This window comes from Chamaea fasciata, unplaced genomic scaffold (assembly GCF_029207755.1).
Source record: "Chamaea fasciata isolate MVZ Bird 193981 ecotype frontalis unplaced genomic scaffold, bChaFas1.0.hap1 SCAF_3, whole genome shotgun sequence".
In the NCBI taxonomy this organism is placed as follows: domain Eukaryota; kingdom Metazoa; phylum Chordata; class Aves; order Passeriformes; family Sylviidae; genus Chamaea; species Chamaea fasciata.
The window spans coordinates 89,725,203-89,748,083 of NW_027094088.1; the positions used below are offsets into that span (position 1 = coordinate 89,725,203).

The 22,881-nt window shown below is 37.2% G+C and overlaps 1 protein-coding gene across 1 annotated transcript in view; it reads left to right on the top strand.

Annotated features, from left to right (window-relative positions):
• Window positions 1–22,881, top strand: part of BMP5 (bone morphogenetic protein 5) — a 56,821-nt gene that overhangs the window by 18,789 nt on the left and 15,151 nt on the right. Inside the window, exons 2-4 of the mRNA XM_066180550.1 lie at window positions 5,354–5,546; window positions 11,340–11,488; window positions 21,898–22,095. Coding sequence (XP_066036647.1) covers window positions 5,354–5,546; window positions 11,340–11,488; window positions 21,898–22,095 — 540 coding nt within the window. The remainder of the gene's footprint in view (window positions 1–5,353; window positions 5,547–11,339; window positions 11,489–21,897; window positions 22,096–22,881) is intronic.

Below are 22,881 nucleotides of genomic sequence, written 5' to 3' on the forward strand. Positions count from 1 at the left end.
ATGCAGTAGTGCTTAGAAAAATAGAATCATAGTCTGTTGCTTTTTTGTTTTTTAATCACCACTTTGGGAAGTTATTTTTCTTCACTCTTGGACTTTAGAAGTCCACCTGATTTAAAACCTTTTCTGGAAGACTGTGATCTTTATTCAAAGGCCAATGAGCAGAATGAAATGGCTGGCACTTACTTCAATACTAACTAGATTTTACATTTTTAGGACTTCCAGGGTGAAAAGATTAAAAGTATGCCTGCCCAGATAAAGTGATTTTCTAAAATTGCTATTAATTTTCTACAAGCCAAAAAAGTTACAAAGCTTAAAAATATCAAAATACATATTTTAGTATCTGTAATCTAGTGTCTCTTCAATTGAGAATGACATTCTTATGAATGTCCTTAACTTCTCTCAGATGCATTTCATTAAAATATTTACACCTAGCATAGCTGTTTTATTTTGGCGGGTTTTTAACCCTGTGTGCTTCTCTAGAATCACTTTTCACCTTTCCACACACCCCACAAAACATTTTTTGCCTTATTTTATGAAAGGTGAGTCACCTGAAACAGTGTCATCTATGATACTGGAATTTGAATGAGAGAGAGAAGAGCAAGAATGAGGTAAACAGCTATTTGATGTCTGTCTTTTCACAGTAGCACAATAGCTAATTCCTAGGGCCTCTGACCTTTCAGTGTCCTGTAACAGAGTACTTGCATTAATCTGTTGCTTATCTGTCACCTACCACATTTGATATTTCCAGTCTCTGCTTTCAATTATCAGTCATTAGAGGCAGCACTGAGTAATTTCAGGAGAAAATGCCTGGAACCTTTGACCTGTTTTGCTCAGATAACCACAAGTGCTCACTGTAGATAAACTATCATTTCATTATATTCAAGATGTAAATGAGTGTCGTTTGTAGTGTATCAGCTTATTGTAAACTTAATCACCTAGGAGTGATTAAAACTGACTGGTTTACTTAGTACTTATACAAAGAATTTCGAGTCAAACAGTGAAATTCAGTGAGATTAGTGTAAATGACCCTTTATAGTTACACAAGTCTGTAAGTCCCTCCATTTTGCCTTGGCACATGTATTTTAGTAGTTAAAAAGTGACATCGATTAGTGAGGTTTTACTGTTTGTGAATCCAGTTGGGATCCTGAGACCTTCTATTGTAAAATCGGCTTATTATAACACGTTTTTCAGCATACCTTTGGTTTGTTAACCATTTGCCAAAGCAGCTTTCACTTTGCCTATGTGTCACAGCCACACATCAACATCTTCAGGAAAAGTGAAGCACCCATCAGTGTGGAGCTAATCACTAATGAAAGAGCACAGCTTATAGTGCCTCATGCACTATGACTTAAAGTCATTGCTAGCAGTTTTTATATTTTGAAAGATCAGTCAACATAATCAGATATTTATAGCTGAATTTCTAAATTACTGATTACTTGTTATACATCCATATAAGTGCTTTGGGTGTTTTTCAGTTGTTCCTTTTTTATTTCCCCATAAAATTAATAGTTTTGTTAATGAAAATCAGTGCATGATATTTTCTTTTGGTGTAAAAGAAGACCTCTTTTCCAAAATGCCTTTTTTCTGTAAATTTGACTTTTTTCTTCTTGGAGTTGGACTTAGTGTTAATACAGTGTGAATATTTCATCAGTTTGCCACATGGGTGGAAAATATCATTCTTTCCCATCTTACACACAGGTGTTCGTGATATTCCCCTGAGCCATGACTTGTCTGATGTAACTGCAGTGCTGCATATATTAGTTTCAGGTGGTATAAAAATACCATTTTTAAAAGTCAGTGCTAAGAATCCTGATTAATGGGAGCAAAGGAAGATTTTTTTTTTGTGATAGGCACTGACCTTAATATTCTACTTATTTTTTACTTAAAAAATTATATTCCTCCAATGATTAAAAACATACTTACTGATTTTCTGGTCAACTGGTTTTTAGATGTTGTGATTTGTCCCACAGAAATGCATTTTGGCAGATGTACTGAGCAGGGCTGGAATGACATGAGAACATTCTGAAAGGACTGAATACTTGAAAATCTTAATCTGTGTTTTTCAGCCTGCCAGTGAGGAAAAGCTTTTGCCTGTGAAATAAAAATGTTTGAGAAATGGTGCTTCCCTGCACTTCATGGCATTTCAGCAGGACAAAGAACGTGACAGATACCCTACTGAGCATTCAGTCTTGCCTGATGAGGCATTTATTAGATGCAGAAGGGATCAAGATTTGTGTATTATTTTCAGTAATAAAATATTCAATATCATTAAATAATATTTTACTTTTTTAACTTGGCTACCAGTCGAACCATTGGTCATTATTGTAACATCACCATCACCACTTTTTTGCAGTTTGCTATATAATGCAAGATTTTAAGTTGTCTACATTTGTGTGCAATTTTATTTTGTTTTGTACATTGACTGACACAAATTTGCAGATAGAAATTCTGGATTCATTGCAGGAAACGGGACCTCCTTGGACTCAGGGTGTTTTTGCAGTGCTGTTTAGTGCCTGTTTCCTACTGCCCTTCATTTCTGCAGGCTGTTGCTACTCTAAAGTCCTGGCCTGCCTGTAAATGCTATCTCAAACCAAAGAAATTTTGAACTTGTGTCCCTTTCAGATGCGTCTTCCTTGGGTATATACATGAAAATACAGATAAGTACTATCTGTGTTAGTTGTAACAATTAATTTGAGGCCCACCGGAAAGTGGCTATCAGTATTCTTTAGCTGATGAGTGATCCTGAGAGATCCCCACTGATATTATTAGGGATATTGTGGAAGTTTCTGTCCAAACTATAATATTTAGGGAGACAACTACTGTTTCCATACTGATGTAACTAATTAGAAAGTACTTGGTAGAAGCTAGACAGAAGGAAGCTTCAAACGCAACTAAAAATCAATCAGTCCAGGAGTAGTGGCATTTAAACCTTTTAATCAGTGTCTATTTGTTCAATATTTACTCATTGTGAGTAGTGCTTAGTTACCCATGCATGCTGCTAAATGCTTTTTGAAAAAATACTATCCAGAGACAGCAGAAAGGTTTGCACTACACTAAGTCTGTCTTAAATATAGTTCTCATTTGAGGGTTATTGACGTATCTGTTCCATGACAGTTTTGAAATGCTCAGTTATAACCTCAGAAACTTGCAGCAGACTCTTTGTAGTAGAAAAAACCCTCTCGGCTCAGTGCTCTTGCATATGCTAATCTCTGCCAAGTTCCTCTGAAATGAAAGGCTTTACATGGGTATTTAAAAAAAAAAGCAAACAACTCCCAAACCTTAAGTCAGATCTCTGTATATATCTCACAGTTTAGAACTGGGCAGTGGAGCTGCTAAATAGACTGTATCCTGTTTCTCTTCAGTAGCAGCCCATTCATCTTCAAGTCCAGAGCAGCCAGTTTACATGCTTCTGCTGCTTTTCTGCTTTACTTTTTCTACATAGTGTTCGATGGCAAACCCATGTAAGCTAAATACGCACTTGAGCCAAGTAAACCTCACAGTTAGCAGACAATTTTCCTTTTGTCAGCTAGGAGAAAGTTCATTTTCACTGAAGATAAAGTGCTCTTATAGCCTATATATTTTAGTTTTGCTGGTTCTTAAGGCAACACAGATTTGTACACTAAAAAAAAAAAAACCAACCAAAAAAACAAACAACCAAAACAGCTAATGAAAGCAAGGAGAGTTTACATTTTTGAAAAGGTGACAGGGAAGTACACTGTAAGGGACTAATTACATGTCCTCAGGTGACTTAATTAGTAACTACTGCTCTGAAAATAGTGTTAAATACTTTTGTTCAATAGCTTTCGCTTTAATATGTCCATAACTATACCCTTATATGGCAAGCCCTAAACTATTTTTTTTACCTTTTAGTGCATTTCTATTTTGTAAGACAACATATACATTATAATAATACAGATATGTAGGTTTATATATAAAATTTTATAATTATATGTATATACATGCAAACACATACAGATTATGTATGTAGAAAAAATTGTTTGGGAGGGATGTATATATGAGCATGAAAGTATAAATATTGTAATAATTTACACATTATTTATATATGCAGCATTTAGTAATCCAAATGTGTGCTTTTTCAGAACTGCCATTGTTCCTCCCTCTGTTCTGGGGACTAAAATGCAATGAAAGAGCTGGGATTACAGGAGAGAGTGTTTAGGGAAGCTGAATGCAGCCATAAATATTTAGTTGGTTATCTAAACCAAATCCCAACTCTGAGTTTTAGACTTTGTCCACCATCAGTAAAACAAAGCATGTAAGTCATGAGGTAAGTAAAACTTTTCCAGAAGGGAGAAATTCTGTCTTCCCACAGAGCACAGCTTATTCATAGGTCAATGATACGTTGTACTCTGTGGAAGTGGAAACCATGGATCATTTTCCTTTCCATATCCTTAAAATCTGAAGTATTAATCCCATAAGGTGATCATCAGCCAGTACTATGGCCTGTAGTTTCTGTTGTCACATCAAAACATATATTCCATTGCAAAAGCTGCTCCTAATTCAGAATCAGAACTGCAGCAGACAATGGAAATAGACCCAAACCAGTTGTATATTAAAATCCTCTGATTTGTTCCTCTTCAAATTCTGCAGAAACCTCAATTAAGCAATAATGAGGTTTGCTTTTTTATTTTACATTGTGGCAGTGTCAGAAGCATTGGGAGATGCACCTGCCCTCCAAGGACGGGTTTGAGGGGACTTCTCAAGCTGGAATTGTACGTCCTATGCTGCTGGGTGGCAGAACCACTTGGCCCTGACCCACAGTTCCTTCTTCTGACCACTGGAAAAATGATGTGCATGCCATTAGAATACAAACTGTGTTAATTTATATGACTTAACAGCTTCTTAACTATATAGTTGTTGCAATGCACTTTAGTACCACTTTTATTATGTTTAACGGAAATGAGCTGCATTCCTCTCATCAGCCTGATTATTAGAGGCAATTAGTGTCTTCCAAAGTAATCTATATTTCTGACATTGCTATTGCTGTGCTTACGGCTGCAGTGAAGTCCTAAATCCTTTCACAGCTTTTAGTTTGTCCATATTTCTAGTTACTTTACAACATACCCCCTTTCATCTTTTTTTTTGATATTCTTTCCATTTCAGCTTCTGGAATTTATATAAAAGTCACAGAGGTTTTTTTCCTTTTGAACTGAAGATACTGGGCTGGTGGAATTTTCCTTTAACTGGAAGTATGTCTGGGCTTGTGGTTTTATTATTTGCACAGTTTTATATTGTCATGTTTGTTTACCCCCAAGCAGAGGGAATGCTCCATTAATTGTGAGAAATGGGCATTTGTTTCACATCTTTAATTTACATTTAATTCTTTTTCTCACAGTTGAAAGGGACAAGGACTTCTCCCACCACCGAAGGCACTACAAAGAGTTCCGCTTTGACCTTACTCAGATCCCTCATGGAGAGGCAGTGACAGCAGCTGAATTCCGGATATACAAAGATCGGAGCAACAGCCGCTTTGAGAATGAAACCATTCAGATTAGCATTTATCAGATCATCAAGGAGTATCCCAACAGGTACCCTCCTGGCATGGACTCATCACATGTTGAATACCATCCCATCTGCCTGTCTTAAGTGGGGAGGCAATAATGGATCCTAAGCCTACACCTGACAAGGCATCATTGCTACCACTGTGGCTTGTGCAGCATTCTTAGACAACAACAGCAAACACTGAACAAGAATAAAACTTACCAAAAATGTAATTTATTCCAGGTTTATGTCTAAGTTCACCAAATGATCTGCCCATGCACAGAGTGGGTTAGGGTTCATGTTCTCGGTGAGCAAATGGTAGAGCCCCATGCACAGTCTAAGAATCTAGGTTTGGGAAATGCACCATTTGCTGACACTGAGGTACTACAAGCCAAGATTCACTTGAGCTCCTTAGAGGCAGAAAGATTGTCTAACTTTGATTACTTTTGAAGAAGCATGGCTTTTTTGCTTTTGTTTGACAATTCTGCAGAAGGTAATTAAAAGATAAACTCATGCACTAACTTTAAGATGACGTGCATACTTAACACACATTGCTCACCATAACTGAAAACTGAAACAAATCATGGAATCATCTAGGTTGGAAAATATCTTTGAGATCAAGTCCAACTATAAACCTAACACTGCCAAATTCACCATTAAACCATGTCCCTAAGTGCCACACATGATGTTGCACATGAGCAAATCCCTGAATTTGAGTTTGCAGAGCTCTGAGTATGATATGCTTCCTAGACTCTACAAGATCCCAGTAAATCAGCAGATCTCACCAGGCAAAGTAGCTAAATACCTGAAAATTATGATGAAAAACTAGTATCAATTCCAAAATGCTTCTGAAAAAGCTACATAGACCCAAAATACGGAGATTAAAATTAAGTTAGTTTATGTCTTTTCTCAGAAAAGTGTGGGGGAAAAAGTTCTCTTTTAAGATAAACAAAAACTCTCCTTCATCTTGAGCTGCTAAAACATTTCTATCCCAGGAAGGTTTGGCAAAACCAAAGAAAATGTAAGCTTAAACTTGCAAAGTATTCTGGAGGAAATAAAAGCCCCCATCACAAGTTAGCTTGAAGGCTGGGCCAGAATTCAAATATCTTTTCTGCCCACAGAACCTCGACATTGTACCCTCCCTGAATATCAAGTTATAAAATATTTATGGCTATAAACAGAGATTCATTTAATGCCAATGGACTCAACAGGAGGGAAAGCACTCATCCTTCCAGAATAGTTTTTGTTTTCTTAGTAAATTTGGGGATGAAGAAAAAAAAGTGGGATTTTATTCTTTTTTTACCTCTATCTTCATCTTCCCCAAAATTGTTTTGAGATAGGTTCTAAGAGAAACTTCTTGGAAGAAGGAATGAAGCAGGAAGGAAAAAGCACATCTTTTTAAGGAGCATAGGTTAAGGTGATGAAAGCTCTTCATCTGAGAACCCAGAGATTTTTTTTATGAACAAATGGGAAAAGTTAGTTTTTCTAATACTTTTGATGTTTTATTTTTAAGTTCTTGAATATTTTCACAGTAGGTAGTTTGTATTCTATTTTAGAGAAAGCAAAACTGTTTACCACTCTGATGAAAATCACAGTGAATACTATCTGACTTGTTCAAACAACAACTGCCTCTGTGAAGGCATTAAACAATGCTTTTGAGTTTTTTCAATGCATAAATAGAAATTTACAAATGCTTTATGTTTGCATTTACAATTAAAAAAGCCCCATGTCCACTAATGGAAGCATGATGCTGAAAGAAGGAACAGACAATGACATGCCACACATTTGATTACACCAGTGTAACTACAGAAGCTTCGGATGTAGACTAGGAGTTTCTCTCCGTTTGTTGATTTTGACAATTTCTACTCATATGTAGAGATGTTGTAGGCAACTGCCTCAGTGGAACAGGATGGGAGGAGATCACAAACCCTTCACTGCTCAAATTAGAAACAAGAAAAATTTTCCACAAGTCCCTTTCTGTCTCCAGACAGAAGAGACCCCAAGATGAGCTCCCAGGAATTATTTTTTTTAACATAGTCACATATTTTGCTTTTGGGCCCAGACGGCGATTTTCTTGACTTTTTCACCTCAGGCTTATTTTACCTATGTACATGTTTTAGGTGCAAAAATTTTAGAAGCTGCAAATACAGACTGGGAGAGTGAGAGAACTGTGAAGGTGGGGAGGCACTGGAACATGTTACCCACATAAGTGGTGAATGGCACATTCCTGGAAGCTTTCAAGGGCAGGCTGGATAGAGCTTTGAGCCACAGGTCCTAGTGTAAGGTGTCCGTGCCCATAGCAGGGTGTTGGGACTTGATGGCCTTTAAGGTCCCTTCCAACCCAAACCTTTCTCTGATTCTGATTCTGTAATGTCCAACCATCCTTACTAGTGACATTCCACGGCAAAACTTCTCCTCCACCCTTCTTTGCTTTGAACAGGAGACATGGATGTCTGACAGGACTCTGCAATCCTAAACACAGTCCTGCTATGCTTTCAGGGAAGGAGTGTCCAGGTTCAGGGTTTCCAAGTTGCATACTAAGGATTGTGCTGTAGTCTCAGCCATTTTTCTGTCTCTATGGCAGCATGGCTGGTGAAATGTGTGTGTTTAATTCCCTTGGAGTTTGCTGAAGTTCCAGTCTTTGGGATTGTAGTTTTCTTTTTGGTCTAAGGAAGCATGAACAGCATGGCCCATAGCAGGCTGACTTCCTATGGACCCCCATCATGGACTCCTACCTGGATCTTTTTTCAAATGTAAAAAACGTCCAACATGCCATGTTTGTCTTTGCTCATGATTTGGTGACAGCTAGCCACTATTTAAGTAAATCTTAAGGGCTCTCCCCACATTAGGGAATGCTCAAGTTGCAGTAAGATAAAAAAGCAGGTTTCTAGAATGAGACTAGAGGTAAAAAACCATTATTAGGATGGCCCATTATACTGTAATGATTATTTGATCTGATCGAGAACTGTTCTGGGTTTCAAGGAACATATCGATGGTTTGTTCCACCTTTACTTCCTTAAGTGTCCCAGGAGATGTGGAACTTCTCAGACATTCTGCCTGCAGCCTCTTTGCTGAAATTCTTGTCTGTGGTAGCATTTCTCCGATAGAAAACTGATCACTGGGGACCTGACTGAAAACACTAAACTTTAACAGCCGCTGTAAAGATAAACCCAATTGGCTGCATTCTGCCTGAATATATTCACTGTTACATTTCAGGCTATTTACAACATAATGCCTTAGGTTTTTATTACATGTTGTTAGCTATTTTTTAAATAGAAATACCTTTTAAAATTCAGCCAAAATTTGTGGCTGTTTTTCATTTTAAGTGTGGTTGCACTTAAAATGAGAATAAAGGAGAATTTTAAAATTAAAAATGTCACAAAATGTGATGGGAAGTTGGAATGAATGACATGAGCTTCTGGGGAAACCCTGATTCAAGAGCTCCTGCTGCCTTATCAGGGGTCAGGTTTTCACCCTGTATCTGTATCCGTTGTGAAAGAAGATGGTTTTTATTCCTGAAAAATACTTTGAATTTCTGTAGTAACAAGCTGTTGTGCAGGCTATATCATTAGTACTGGTCCAGATACATTTTCTCTATTCTACTATGTGTTCTCGAGAATCAGTTCTGATTTTCTCTAGGTATCCCCAACTCCTTTTCATTTGTTGAGTTAATGGGTAAGAGCAGTTTCTCTTTTTAACATTTACTACCTTAGCCAAATCACTATACTTGCAAGGAGGACAGACAAGTAAATTGACATATCAGTACCAAAGACACTTGAGTTTGAGTTTTTGCTGCAGTACAAAGTAAAAAAGTCACACTGAGGAAAAATTTGTCCTTCATAGGAATTTCTAGACTGGACCATTAGTAGTGCCTTATTCTGATTTGGCATGGGAAACACTGTGATTTTTGAGAACATTTAGTATCAGCCCTGGATTTGGAATTGAAAGACTCTATATGAGAAAACAATTATGTATTCTAGAAGGAGAGAAGATTGGTATGTATATGGTATTGTAGTATTTTGTATTCAAAACACTTTTACAGTTTTCTATTAAATTTACTGAGTGATGCTAAAGTACTTCTAAATACATCTCAAAGACAATTACAGTCAGAATTAAACTTTTCATGTTTACAGTTTTGATAAAACTGCTTATTAGACAAAAAAAGTTGGCATTTAAGACTCCAGAGAGTACTATTTATGAGCTTGTGGTACGTTGTTAATTTGTTCAGTGCTAGCATAGCAGGTCAGGCTCTTTTGAATGGTAAGATTTTCTTCATGTTAACTCCAGAGGGGGAATGTAGGTTTTCTCCTTGTGAGGTCATTAGCACAGTTCTACTAGAATGGAAGTGATAAGAGCCCAGCAAAAGATTATCTTTTAACAGAAGAAAAAGAAAGGTGACTTGAAAAAAAGCCCTTTTAATTCCTTTTTATTTATTTTTTTTTTTAATTAGCTTCCTTTATAATTTCTGAGCTCTTTAACCTGATTTTGCAGATATATCTCACATGTAAGTAAACAGATGCTTGTCAGAGTTCACATGTTCTTATTTGCCTTAGTATTTAGCAACCACAGTTTTAGAAGGTGCACTTGCTTTTTTCAGTATCAGACCTTCTAAGTGCATTTACTGTGTTTAGATAAGACACTAAGTGTAGAAACTTTCTAAGGTGTCATTGTGATTAAGCACTGTAAGAATACAGTGAAAAAACACTAACAATTTTAAATCCACTTTTTACACAAAGCCTGTTCTTTCTCTTTTTCCTCTTTAAGCATATATTCATTTTGTCTGTAAGGCAGAATGTACAATTCCCAGATCTACGTGAGCCAAGTCTGCCTTCAGCTGACTTGTACAGTAAAAAGTTAGAATAAAACATTTTTTCTTGTATCTTACTGTTTTGACTACTATTTATGGCATAAAAGAAACAGGTTTCTCTAACCATAGATTTAGGTTTAAAAGGATAAATGCTGAAACAGTTTTAAATAATGCATGCTGCTTTGTAAAAGCGTGTAAAATGAAACTGATGAGAGTTAAATACCTTGGGTTTAGTCTGCTCATTGTAGTAAATTATTTGTAATACAGATGATGATCTGGAACCAATTGTGTCATGAGATATGTGAAAACAGAACAAATAAGTGACCCATGCGAAAAATTTAGTAATACAATTATACTAACTCCCCTAAGCAGCCCTTCTGAATTACTGTAAGATTTCATGGGAACAAATTTGAAAATATGCCAGGCAACTGAGGGTTAAAATGTAATAATTATATTATTGAATAGATATGTAATTTCTACTTTGATATAGAGACTTATTTTCTAAACATCTGTAGTAATAGGAAACGGTCTGAGCTGCCATCTATTCATGTTTTGTCAAAGGACACAGCTGCCGTCATATATTATTAACAACAGATTTCTTTTTAACAATGCTATGCCTCTGAGTTTTAGTTGAAATTGGAAAGTGATTTTGACTTTTTTTTTTTTTGTCTCTTATTCTGAAAAGTTTATTGAAGTGAATCTTCTTGAGACATTCTAATGTTGAAAGATGAATTTTTTATACACAGCCTCAATTATGTATTTTGTGTAGTTATATCAAGAAGTCATATTTTTCAGATTTTGCAAAGCTATAGTTTTTACATGCTGAAACTCATTTCAGAAAGGCCTCCTAGGGGAAATACCTGTATTATACTTAACAACTACTTGTTAGCTACAGCACGTGCTGCACTGTGTCATAATGAGGACGTGTCAAAGGCTTATTAGTTTGGACTCCGAGAAGTTATTGTCAGCAAGAAAATTAGGGACAAAGGTAATACTGTTTGAATGCCTTGACTCTCTATTTTCTTTTACTTAGGGATGCAGACTTGTTCCTGTTAGACACAAGAAAGGCTCAAGCTTCTGATGTGGGCTGGTTTGTCTTCGACATTACCGTGACCAGCAATCACTGGGTGATTAATCCGCAGAACAACCTGGGGCTGCAACTCTGCACTGAAACTGGCGACGGTAAGATCCGAACTGTGGATCACAATGCCATGTGTGCTCTTGTCAAACCTTGCTAGGACTTTCTTCTGGATGGGTGTTTTTTAACTTGACTGGGTGACAATTCACTGAGAATTTATAAGGAAATAACACAAATCTTATTCTGCTGTTATTGTGGTCTGAAAATTTTCTATTATTTTCAATTCTGTAAAATATGTCAGTTATAAAACTAACTGAATCAAGTGCAATTGGGTTCAGGATTAGAGCTCCTTCATACAAAATTAAGTTCCATTTAAATGTTCTACCACTGATGATTACATTCAGGAAACTCAGGCAGCTTTTCAGAACTTCTTGGGCTGATGCATGGAGAAAGTTATAAAATAAACCTCAGAGCTATTCAGAAGGTATAGCAGTGGTTGATACTGATGTTGAAGAAAGATTAACAATAAAGTAATGTGGGAATTTGTTTTTTTTTAATTTGAAAAAAAAAAACCCCAACCATTTTGTTCTCTTGAATTGGGTTAAAATTTGAAATTTTGAAAAATTTGGTTAGCTGAAAATTAGAAAAAGCCACTAACAAAACTGAAGTTTTAAGCTGTGGGAGTTTTAGTACAAATTTACTGGGCTACTGCATTATTCATAGTTATGCTCTTCATTAAATTTGAAAACGCATCTTAATGCAAAACAATATTTTTAGAAGAAATGTTCTTTACTTAGACTTCTTTAGAAACTAATAAAAAGAGACTTATATGCTGTTTTTTCTGTGATGGTTCACTTAATCCATACCACTTTACAAGCAAACTCAGATTTAACTCTTTTTGTCAAAAAGCTTTTTATGTCAGGGGTCAAGGGATCTATGATGCCAGTTAATCTAAACCTTAGCTGACATAATGTTAATGAGTAGCAGAAGAAACCTTGGTGTAAGGATTAATATTTTTTTCTTCTTTGTTCTGGCTACATTTTCTCATTGGTTTTGATCTAAATTCTCCCTCAGGCTCAGCTGGGCTGTGAACAAAGCGTCTCATACTTTTTCAGCAAGTGCCCTGGCTGCCGGAGAGTTGTGCAAAAACTGTCCTTTAGGCACAATGCTGAAAAAGGGAGCTGGCAGGCTTGCACCAAAGCTCGTGGCCATTTCATCTAATGTTACCTTTATGGTCAGAGTACAGCCAGTGGACAAGGGGCCACCAATGCAAAGTATACCACATTGTTGCTGCCTTCAGAGGCACCACTCCTGAGCCTGGGCTGCATGGGGAGTAGATCTCTTAGGCAGCCTGGTTTAGTGAGGCCATTTTAAAGCCCTTACAATTCTGGGGAGGTGACACCTCCGTCAGGAATCCAAATTAGGTGGGCTGGCTTCTGGCCAGCTTTCCTGCTCCAGAATAAACTCCATCCTTGACCTTTTTTTTCTTTCTTTCTTTCTTTCTTTTTTTTTTTCTTTTCTTTTTAATTTTTTTTTTTCCAGGAGATTTGAACACAGAAATTGTTGAAAATTAAATATCCATGAAAGGCATTCATTAAGAAACCCCGCAACCAGCAATTTGTTGGTTCTAGCCTCAAAATTACATCCGTTTGGTAAAGTACAGGAGAGTTTGTATGGGTAAAAGGAAACCTTTAGGTTAATACACTGAAGAAATTGTAAAAGAATAGCTCATGTCCTACCCCAAAGATCAGAAAGGTGATAGATAATTTTCTATTTTAAATTTCAAAGCCACAAACAGCTTTACCCTTTGCACCTTACTTATTTGACTTATGAAGGAATTTGCCTTTTCCCTCACTTTCTATTCCTCTTTTCAGTTTATTCGTACAAGGAGTCCACTTCTAGGGACTAAAGTTTTCAAAACTATAGGATAGACCTGTGCTACAGTACTTCAGCTTAGCACAAGCAAAATCATCCTTTCATGCTCTTACAATTTTGCTCTTAAGGCTTTGATTATTTTTATTGGGTTGCTGTTACTTCTGGAAACTATTAGAAACACCAGCAGTTGAATGACACATTTGTGTACAGATGGAACATGAATTTTTATACCACGCAGTATGTAGCAGACTCGGTTCGTAACCCAGAGAAAACCCCACCCACTTTCCTCCAACCAGTTCTCTGTGAGAGCTCAGGGACTGGTTCAAATCAGCTGAAAAACCTTCCCTTGGCTAGAGTGAACTTCAGGCCATGCAGGCCTGAAGCACATTTCTTCATGCCTCCAGCTGTCAGTCGAGTTTACAGGAGGTAGAGTACTTCTGTCCCCATAACTGGAGAGATATTTATGATAAGACCTGATCCATTAACCTTTCTATTGCAACAGATCATTAAACTAAATGGGATTCTGTTAAGTAAGAGGATCCCTGATTGAGTTATTCAGGTGTTACCTGGGGGTCCTGGATAATCAAGTCTGTAAATACATACTAATTTTTAGATTTATTCATCCAGCCAATATGGGGGACCAATAGTTGCTGAGAGTCTAGGGTGCTACTGTATTACCATTAAAAGTAATCTTTTTTACAGTTATCTGTCAGAGACATTTTGGCAATTACATGTGTAGATATATTTCTTTGCATCCCTAAAGACGGTGCACAAATAGTAATATTAATGTCTACATAAGGAATAAAAAAAATTGTAACTATTTAATATAACAGTGTGAAAAAAAAATCTTTGGAAAAATGTCTGGTTGTTGTAATTCATATTTTCCCTCCTTTGAAAATCCTGAAAAAATGTACAAAAAGCCACATGAGATTGGAATGTGTTTTATTTTTTCTTTAGGACAGTATTTGGTATCATACGTCTCATTTTAGCTTGAAATGTAGACTTTTTCTCTTAATGGCATGTTTTATTTTGAACAGTAAGAATAAAGGTTTGCATGACACATATGGAAGCTGTCAACATATAATGCACTGTTTCCCTGGGGCTGTGGTAAATTAAGGATCAGGTTTTTTTGATTCTCTTTTTTAGTGTATCCTCAACATTCTGCAGCATCCCTTTTTGGCTGATTCCCTACTTTTGACACCAAAGCTCTCTGTCGTGATTCAAATGAGAGGTGACCTTTTTCATGCTGATGGATGCACAGGTGTTGGATGAACTGCAGCACAAAATCAATACAGATGCACAAACAATTTGAAAAGCTCCATGCAACCTTTTCCCATATATATACCACACGTCTCCTAAGACTTAAAACTTGTTCTAGTGAATCAGCACCTTTGTATCAACCATTTACCATTTTTATAGGTGGACATTAGCAATGATCTGAACATCACTATTGCTGAAGGGGTATAAACAGCTACAAGAGTGATCTGTTTTCTGTTTAGGCCTGTTTATATTGCTGAGGAGAACCTAGAGTTGTTTACAGAGAATGGGAGGGAGATAATGTGCAATGTGATTGGTGGTGATCCACAGAATAAAACAGATTCCAAATACACAGCTCTCAATACAACATCCTGAGTAGCCGCACAGTCATGTAATTCTGTGCCTTTCATTAGATTACTGCAGGTCTCACTTATTTTTCGTTTACCAGCACGCCAGAGGGGAAGAAACTGGTGTCGACTTTGAAAAAACAAAGATTAAGATTTCTGTTACCACACAGTCCCATAGAAGGATTCTTTGGGCTTCCCTGCTTTTTGAGGTGGGCAGGCAGCAGGAACCCTCAGCTCCCTGACTCTGACTCTTGCTTCAAGTATTTGTTTTTTTTTTTCCCTCAGAGCAAAAGCAAACTTGAAAAAAATAGGTTCCTTGATCCAAGTGAAGCCTGTGGAAGGCCAATTCCCCCTTCAGCATGAATTTGGGTATGCTCTGATGTGTGTCCCCTGGAAGGGGGTTTGGTCCTTAACCCTACATGCTGCATGAAGGATTGGTGAAGTTCTCCAGAAATGTTGGGGAAGAAACTAAAAAATGTTGGGGAAGAAACTAAAAAATGTTGGGGAAGAAACTAAAAAACCCAGCCTCTCTTTTTTAGCCTCTTTTCAAGTGTGGCATCGAGTGGCTGGTTTGCTTTCAAGCCATGACAACCTGTGGAAGCACTCTGGCCTCTTCATGTACTTGGCTGTATATTTGATGTTGTTTTGGCCTCACCATAACCACACCAAATGCCATCAGTTTATCCCACAGCTACCCCTAGACAACCTTGGCACCTCGCTTACACGACCATGGTAGCTATCAAGTACTGTTGAGGATGTTGCTGGGTTGTTACCCTTAAACCTCTTGATGGATCTGGTATTTACAAGACAAAGTATGAGGAGCAATTTCACCTTCATTACTGTCCTTATAGTGGGGGAACTTAAGAAATATGTATTTTTATTGATATATATATATATGGACTTTGGCAGGCAATAGCTCTGACTAAATTCTGAGCCATCTGGAAGCCATACAGCCATGTTAGCACAGCACTGAACCCAAGCTAATACATCCTGCCCCTCAGCAGGTTTTATTAGCTTGGGCTCAAGCACTGCCTAAGTACAGCTACATTCATTTCTGGTTCAGAGCTGACTTTGGCCAAAATTGCACTAGTTTTAAATTAAACATGCTCAGGAATACTGTGGTGTGAAACAAGCTGGAAGGATGAGTCTCTCAATCTCCAAAACAGGGTGATCCCATGACAGCTGTCCCCATGAGAAAGGTCCCAGGCTGCCTTGTGGTTCTGTTGACTGTGAGGTGGAGCTGGCACAGGGTGTAAATGCACCAGGAGCACACTTCTACCCTGAGCAGAGCGGATGGTCCAGTTCCAGCATTCTTTAATTTGCTCAGATAGGTGAAACCACTGTTTCCAGCTGGGTCACAAATGTGGTTCACATTGTGCTGGCTTGTAGCAAATGAACACACCCCTTGTTAGTAAGGGCACACTCAGTTTAAACAGAAGAGCCACGGAAAGGAGAGAAACAGGCTCCCACCCCTTCTCCTACCACCTCTGGTGCACACTGGACCTGGCTGTACAGCTGTGCAAATCACCCCACACCCTGCTCCCAGACAGATGGAGGATACATCTGCTTCTCAACACCATTACTTTAGAGATAATGGCATTTGCGGTCCATTCCATTCACAAGGCTTTTATCCATTTTATTCTTTGGTGGATGACCAATTAATCTAATCTCTCCTTGTTTTATTGTCTTCCTGAACACATTTTTTAATGGTGCAGAAAAGCCCCAGGACTCCCACAAGCCTCTCACAGTTTAAGTGCATTAACTTGAAAGGATAAATCAAGTACTTACGGAGCATTTTTGTGTATTATTACATCTGATTTTTCTGTGTAAGCATATCTGGTACTGCCATAATGTACAGCAAATCAGGGTTCCTTATGTGTTCCCAAATGCCTTCTTCAAGAGCTTTATGGATACCAAAATTAACACAAAATAGTTACTAAAATTTCCTTCAAATGAACTGAGTAAAAAAAACTAAATGTAAGATTTGACAAACAAAAGATGAGTCTAGTCTTGACTAAAGCTGTGAAGCCTAGGAAAGGCAGAGCAGAGCATCCAAGACCACCCATTTGTCAGAATTCCTTAAAGCCTCCAAGGAGAAGAAGAGTTAATAAAACATATAAAGCTTGTGTCAAAAGCATATTTTATGTTGTTACAGATAAATGTGTCCACCAAAGGAAAAGTTTGTGCAACAGTTTATGTAGATAATACAATAGAGACAATAAAAAATACTTTAGAGTTGGAGTGTTGAGGATGTGTTATGTATGGGCCATCATGTTGGTGTTATTAGCTTTTCTCCTGTCTTTTTTTAAAATAAGCTTAAGTAGCCAAACTCTACCTCAATTCTTTTGTTTCAAGTCCCAGTGGTCTCATGAGTACTGCTCAGGCATGAGAAACCACTAAAGTTTCCCTCTAATTTTGTAAACTACTGTGTGAGCTTTCACAGTCAGAGCCTATGGACATTTTTTGCTCAAATATTAAAAGTTACTGGACTTTGGATGCTCAGGATCTTTCTTCAAAAAGCCTTTCCCAAACCTCATTTCAAATGTCATTCCCCAAAAGAAAACCATAGGTGTGGCATTGGAATTTTAATTTCTGTTCAACAAACTGTGTTGAAATGAATTCTCAGAATCACTAAATTTTTCATTTCTAAGTACAAATATAAGTTCAATAAGTAAAATTATTACCAAAGTAACTACTGTGACCTAGCAGTAGTGGTTAATCTGTAAAATGTGTTTTGTGACTTCTTGAACACTCTTGAAAGTAAATAAGTTCATGTTTTTCATAACAAAATGAGTGGTTTGGTGCAGGCTGATGACTCAGGACAAAATAATGGATTTTGAAATTACTCATTGTGATGTGTTGCCAGTGTAAATCTGGCTAGGATGCATAATGACTGAAAGTTCTTGCAAAATAAGTGTCTGATCAATATTTTACTTAAAATATATGCTGTCTGAGGAGGTGAAGCCAAGGCACAGATCTTACTGTCATTGGCATACACACTGGCAATCTCAAAGTCAGCTTTCTGAATGTTATGAAAAACAAGGATATGTCTCCAGGTCAAGACTACAAGAAAGATTGTTATTGAGAGCTTGAAGGGCTCTTGTATTTCCATTTGGAGCAGCTGGAGGAAAATGAACTTTTAAGATGGAACTCAATTAGTTCACGAAAAGAATTGTATGATATGGCTGCATGTGACAGCACTGAAGCAGACATTGTGACACAGCAAATAGCTCTGCAGTTATCATCCTGAGTGCTATTCCTATTTTATGGGTGAAAAAACAAAAAGCAAAAAATTGCCAGGATTGTTGGGATAGGACCTTCTTGTAAGATGAACTTCACAGTCATTTCTGCAGCAGCGATTCCTTTATTATTAGGGAAGAGATTGTGAAGAGGCAAATAATATTCATTCAGTTCAGTCAGTCAAACCCAAACGTCCCTGCAAGCTTTTATGCAAACTGCTAAGGGCGCTTTACTATCAAACAGTATAAAAGCCAAAAAGAAGTTTAAATGCCAAGTCAAACAAATGTATCTTGCCAAAGACTCAGAATCCTATGAATAAGGACTAAGAAGTTCAGCAAGTTTGAAACATAATGCTTTAAATAAGTCTTAGTCTCCAAATATACCTGCCAGTATATAGAAGAGTTAATTAATTGTCAGAGCAGTATTGAGAAGTCCAGGCCAGAATGTGAAGAATACAAAGGCTCTGGACTATCACTGCACAGAGTAAATCCGTCTTTTGTGGTTTTGGGGTTTTTCCTAGGTCCAGGGGCAATTGCAGTGGCTAAGTTCAGTGGAGCAAGCACTAGCAGATAGCTGGTCACTTTCTTCTTTTCTTATGAAATCTGAAGAAAATCTTTGAAATCCCCAGAATTAAAGATATGATAGAAGGAAAAAACCAAACATATTTTTCAGACTGCTGAGCAACATTGTTCAGAAATGATCAAGAGAAGCAGAAAGACAAACCTTGCTGTTTTGGTTTTACAAGTTTCATCTGGCTGAAGCTCCAAGTATAGTTAAACAGGTCAGCCTGAGTCGATCAGCTGACTTAAGAAAGTATTGCTTTAATGCCAGAGTATGGAACAACCACATGCCTGAGAGACCTGGATTTTCAGTTGTCATTGAAGCCAAGAGTTTTCAAAATGTTTACAAGAAATGATAGATTAAAACCACTTAACAGAAATGAAGCCCCTGAATGCTTTTTGCTACAAGGGGAAATTCAGGATAGAGTATTTTTTTTTTAAAATGTATTCTGAAATTGCCACTACAAACAAAAATAAAGACTTCCTAACAAGACCATGGAACACACAATGGAGCTACTGCTGTGGCAGAAAGCTTGATGCTTTTCAGAGGCAGAATGTTTGGAAATGTCTCCTGTTCAAAAGGGGGCAATGCTTTTTAGACTGAAGGCAAATATCTCACATGTACACCATTTTTTTTTTCATTTTTTTCTTTTTCTCTTTCTTTTCTTTCTTTTTTTTTTTTTTCTTTAAATAAAGTATAATAGAAGTTCTGTAAATGCAAACTTTCTTTTGAAAAGAAGCAGCCTGAAATGGAGACAACACATGTAGTTTGAATTTCCAAACCAAACCGTTCAGAGATCCTCCTCAGAAGAAATACATTGTCTCAAGGGCAGTGTATATTTTAAATGCTTCATCTTCTGAAAGTTGCAGTTAAGCTAAGGTATATGATAAACTGAGAGAGAAAAGTTTAATGATGTACCCAGAGAAGTCAATAAAAGTTTTCCTCTGCACTAGAAGCAGATCCAGTGAATATTCATGAACTGAACAAATAAGTCCTTAAAACTTATGCTGGCTGCTTAGAGGATCAAGCGCATAAAGGAATATAGTCACAGAAGCTGTTTCTCTGTGTAAAAAAGCTGTGGGTTACAGGATTAATTTTTTATAGTATATCTCCATACCCTGGATAACCAAGTAAGCCTTAACTTGTGGAATCTTAATAGCCATCTCATTGCTGAAGTCTAAAGGAAACCCAGAGGAAACTTAATAATATTAAAAGTTATTTTAAAGGGAGTTCACATTGGTTTGAAGGATATTTTGCTTTGCACACAATATCCACCATTGTAAATTCAGAGAACCTATATTTAAATTCAGAAAAGCTTCACACACCTTTATAGTTCTCAATATATAAATCCAATAGTATTCTTAAAATGTCCACCAAGAAAACATTAATATTTTACAGATAAAATTAACATTCTGAAAGTCATTGGAATGAAAAATAAAGAAAAATAGTAAAAATATTCCCTCTAGAAATGAAGGGAAATGTGGAACTTTGTGGTAAGAAGCTAGCTTGTCCATTTTGTTATGAATAGAGAATAGTGTGTACAGTTTTTCATATCTGACTTGCAACAGAAGATTGAAACATATAGAAATTCATGTTACTGAATTATTTAATAGTAACTCAAACACATGAAAAGAAGAATTAAAGAAACACAAGACTAAAAAGGCATTTAAAAAGAAATCAGAAGCTTCAACAAATATATTTTTCCCTTGCAGTCAAAAAAGTAATTATCAAAATTGTTCAGAATGTGTTGCCAATTACTCTGCTCCATAACTGCTAACTTTCTCAGTTCTTCTCTTGCCTTTGCTGGGTTCTCTGTCACTGGAAACATCTTAAACCAATTTAAAGTGCTACACCTGAATAAACATGTTGTAAAAGTGTTTATGTATTGAAGTGGGTCAGTTCAAGGTATGGTATTTGGCTGGAACTTCTAATTTCTCTTTTTACTGCAAAAGGGCTGCCAGAAGGAGGAAGTCTGAGCTGAATTAATACATTTGTTACAGTGGAAGTAGAATGGAAACTACTTTAACCACAAATCAAACTGCCTCTTTCATTTACGCCAGTGATAGAGTTTTTTTAAGAAATATAGACTCTGGCATGCTGCCACTGTAAGTTTGCGTTTGAAAAGGAAACCTATATGCTTATTTCTATAAGGTTTACTCCTGTGCTTGTTTGCAAGTTCTTTTTCAGGGTGATTGAGTTAACAGCATTATACATTTGTGAGGCAGATGCTCCTTCGCTCTCCACGTAACAAATTTTCCAGTGGATCTAGAAGAATCCTGAGGCGCCCCGATGCCGCCCGGCACGCGGTGCCAGTGCCCCTACCTTCCCGTTTAAAGGACCTCTGTGTCCCCACCCTGCACAGCTGCACAGCTTCACATGACACTGTCTCATTTTCTGACGGTTGGAGGGCTCTGCATAATACACGTACGCACAAAAGTGTTTATGCTGCCAAAATAAATTCGGTTAAGAGCGAGGGTTTATTTGCTAAAATGTCACTGATGCAGTTTCAGTGACTTGTTTTGCTTTCCTTTCTTTCAGTGAGGTTTAGACCACATAACATAGTGAGGTTACCACACAGTCCTGACTGAAAAAATATTTTAAAGAACTATGCACATCCCCTGGGAACAGAACCAGAGTCAATAACACACATATTTCAAACTCTCTTCTCCTGAACAACTGAATGGCTTCCTACCTTTACTGGTGAATGAATATCAGTTTGAGTAACACTGCACAATATTTATTCTTAAGTAGAATAATATTTATTATCTGCACTTCTATCTGCTACTGGTTTGCTTTAGGGATACAGGGTTTCACATCCCACTGTAACAATGCAAAATTAGAAGACTACATTACATTATCCTTTCTATAGAAAATTGACTTTAATGGGGGTCATTTATTTTTCAGTTCTGTAGATATATGCATGAGACTGAATTAAAACACCTCTTTGAATAAGATACATAGCATACAGAGACTGCAATTTTATGCAATAACAAATAGTACCCGTAAAGATGTTGAAACTTTTGCAAATTGCTGAGCTTTTTGTCTTTGTAAATTCTCTTCAACAAAATGTGGATAGGATTCCCAAACATTTAAATTCAGGATTGTAGCAAATTCCTTGCTATGATTCAGTCAGCAGTTGAACTCCTGCTGTGTCTTTAGGAGAGGCAGAAATTCACCTTTTAACTTGCTTTAACTTTTTAACTTTTTTTTTAAACTTTTTCCACTGCATTTAGGTCGAAGTATCAATGTTAAATCCGCTGGCCTGGTTGGAAGACACGGGCCTCAGTCAAAGCAACCATTCATGGTTGCATTCTTCAAGGCAAGTGAAGTGCTTTTCCGTTCTGTCCGAGCAGCCAACAGTAAGAGGAAAAACCAGAACCGCAACAAATCCAGTAGTCAACAGGAGTCCTCTAGGATGCCAAGTGTTGGGGGTAAGATGGAGCTATGATTTAATAGTGTTTTTATAGGAGGTATGGGCACCTGCTCAAATGCAGTGCAGTCACAACTGCTCAAAAAGATGCTGCCCACTGGCTGAACTGTAAGAAACAGTGTTCCCACTCCTCTTTTGCTATGTTGGCCCTGGCCTGGTCTACCTTCTGCAAGTCAGATCAATTACATGTGTCATGGGCTCCAGGAGGGTGAAATGACCAATTAGTTTAAGAAAGACTGTGTCTGAGCTTGAAACTAAGCCTATGCCATATGCAACTGGATGGTGTCTTTGCTATGCATAAGTAAAAAATATTAAAAAAAAGGATTGTACCCTTACTACTTGTCTAGGAAGCCTCAGCAAAACTGCCTCTCAGCTGAAGAAGGCAAGATGTAACAAAAATCTCAATACTGGAAATGAGGAAGCTTAATCAATCTGAAAAATCATACACTGTTTAGGAGTTCAGACCAGCTGACAAGTAATGATGTAAATATAAAATACATCCCTCTATGGAGTGAATTTGGTCCCTTACCTGAAAGGTAGTGATGATAATGCACATGAAAATGTTCTTAATTGCTTTAGAGTCTGGAATAAATTTTTCTCCAGTTTTTCCTAAACAATCCTTTCAGCTGAAGGCACAAAGTCACTTTCTAAATATTCTCACTTTTGAACAAACATTTCTACATTTTGGGAAAAGGGTGTGAAATTGTTTTTTTGGTAGAAGCATGGCAGATTTAATAACAGCATATCAAAACCTTAATATAAGTACTGTTCTTAAATCCCATGGATG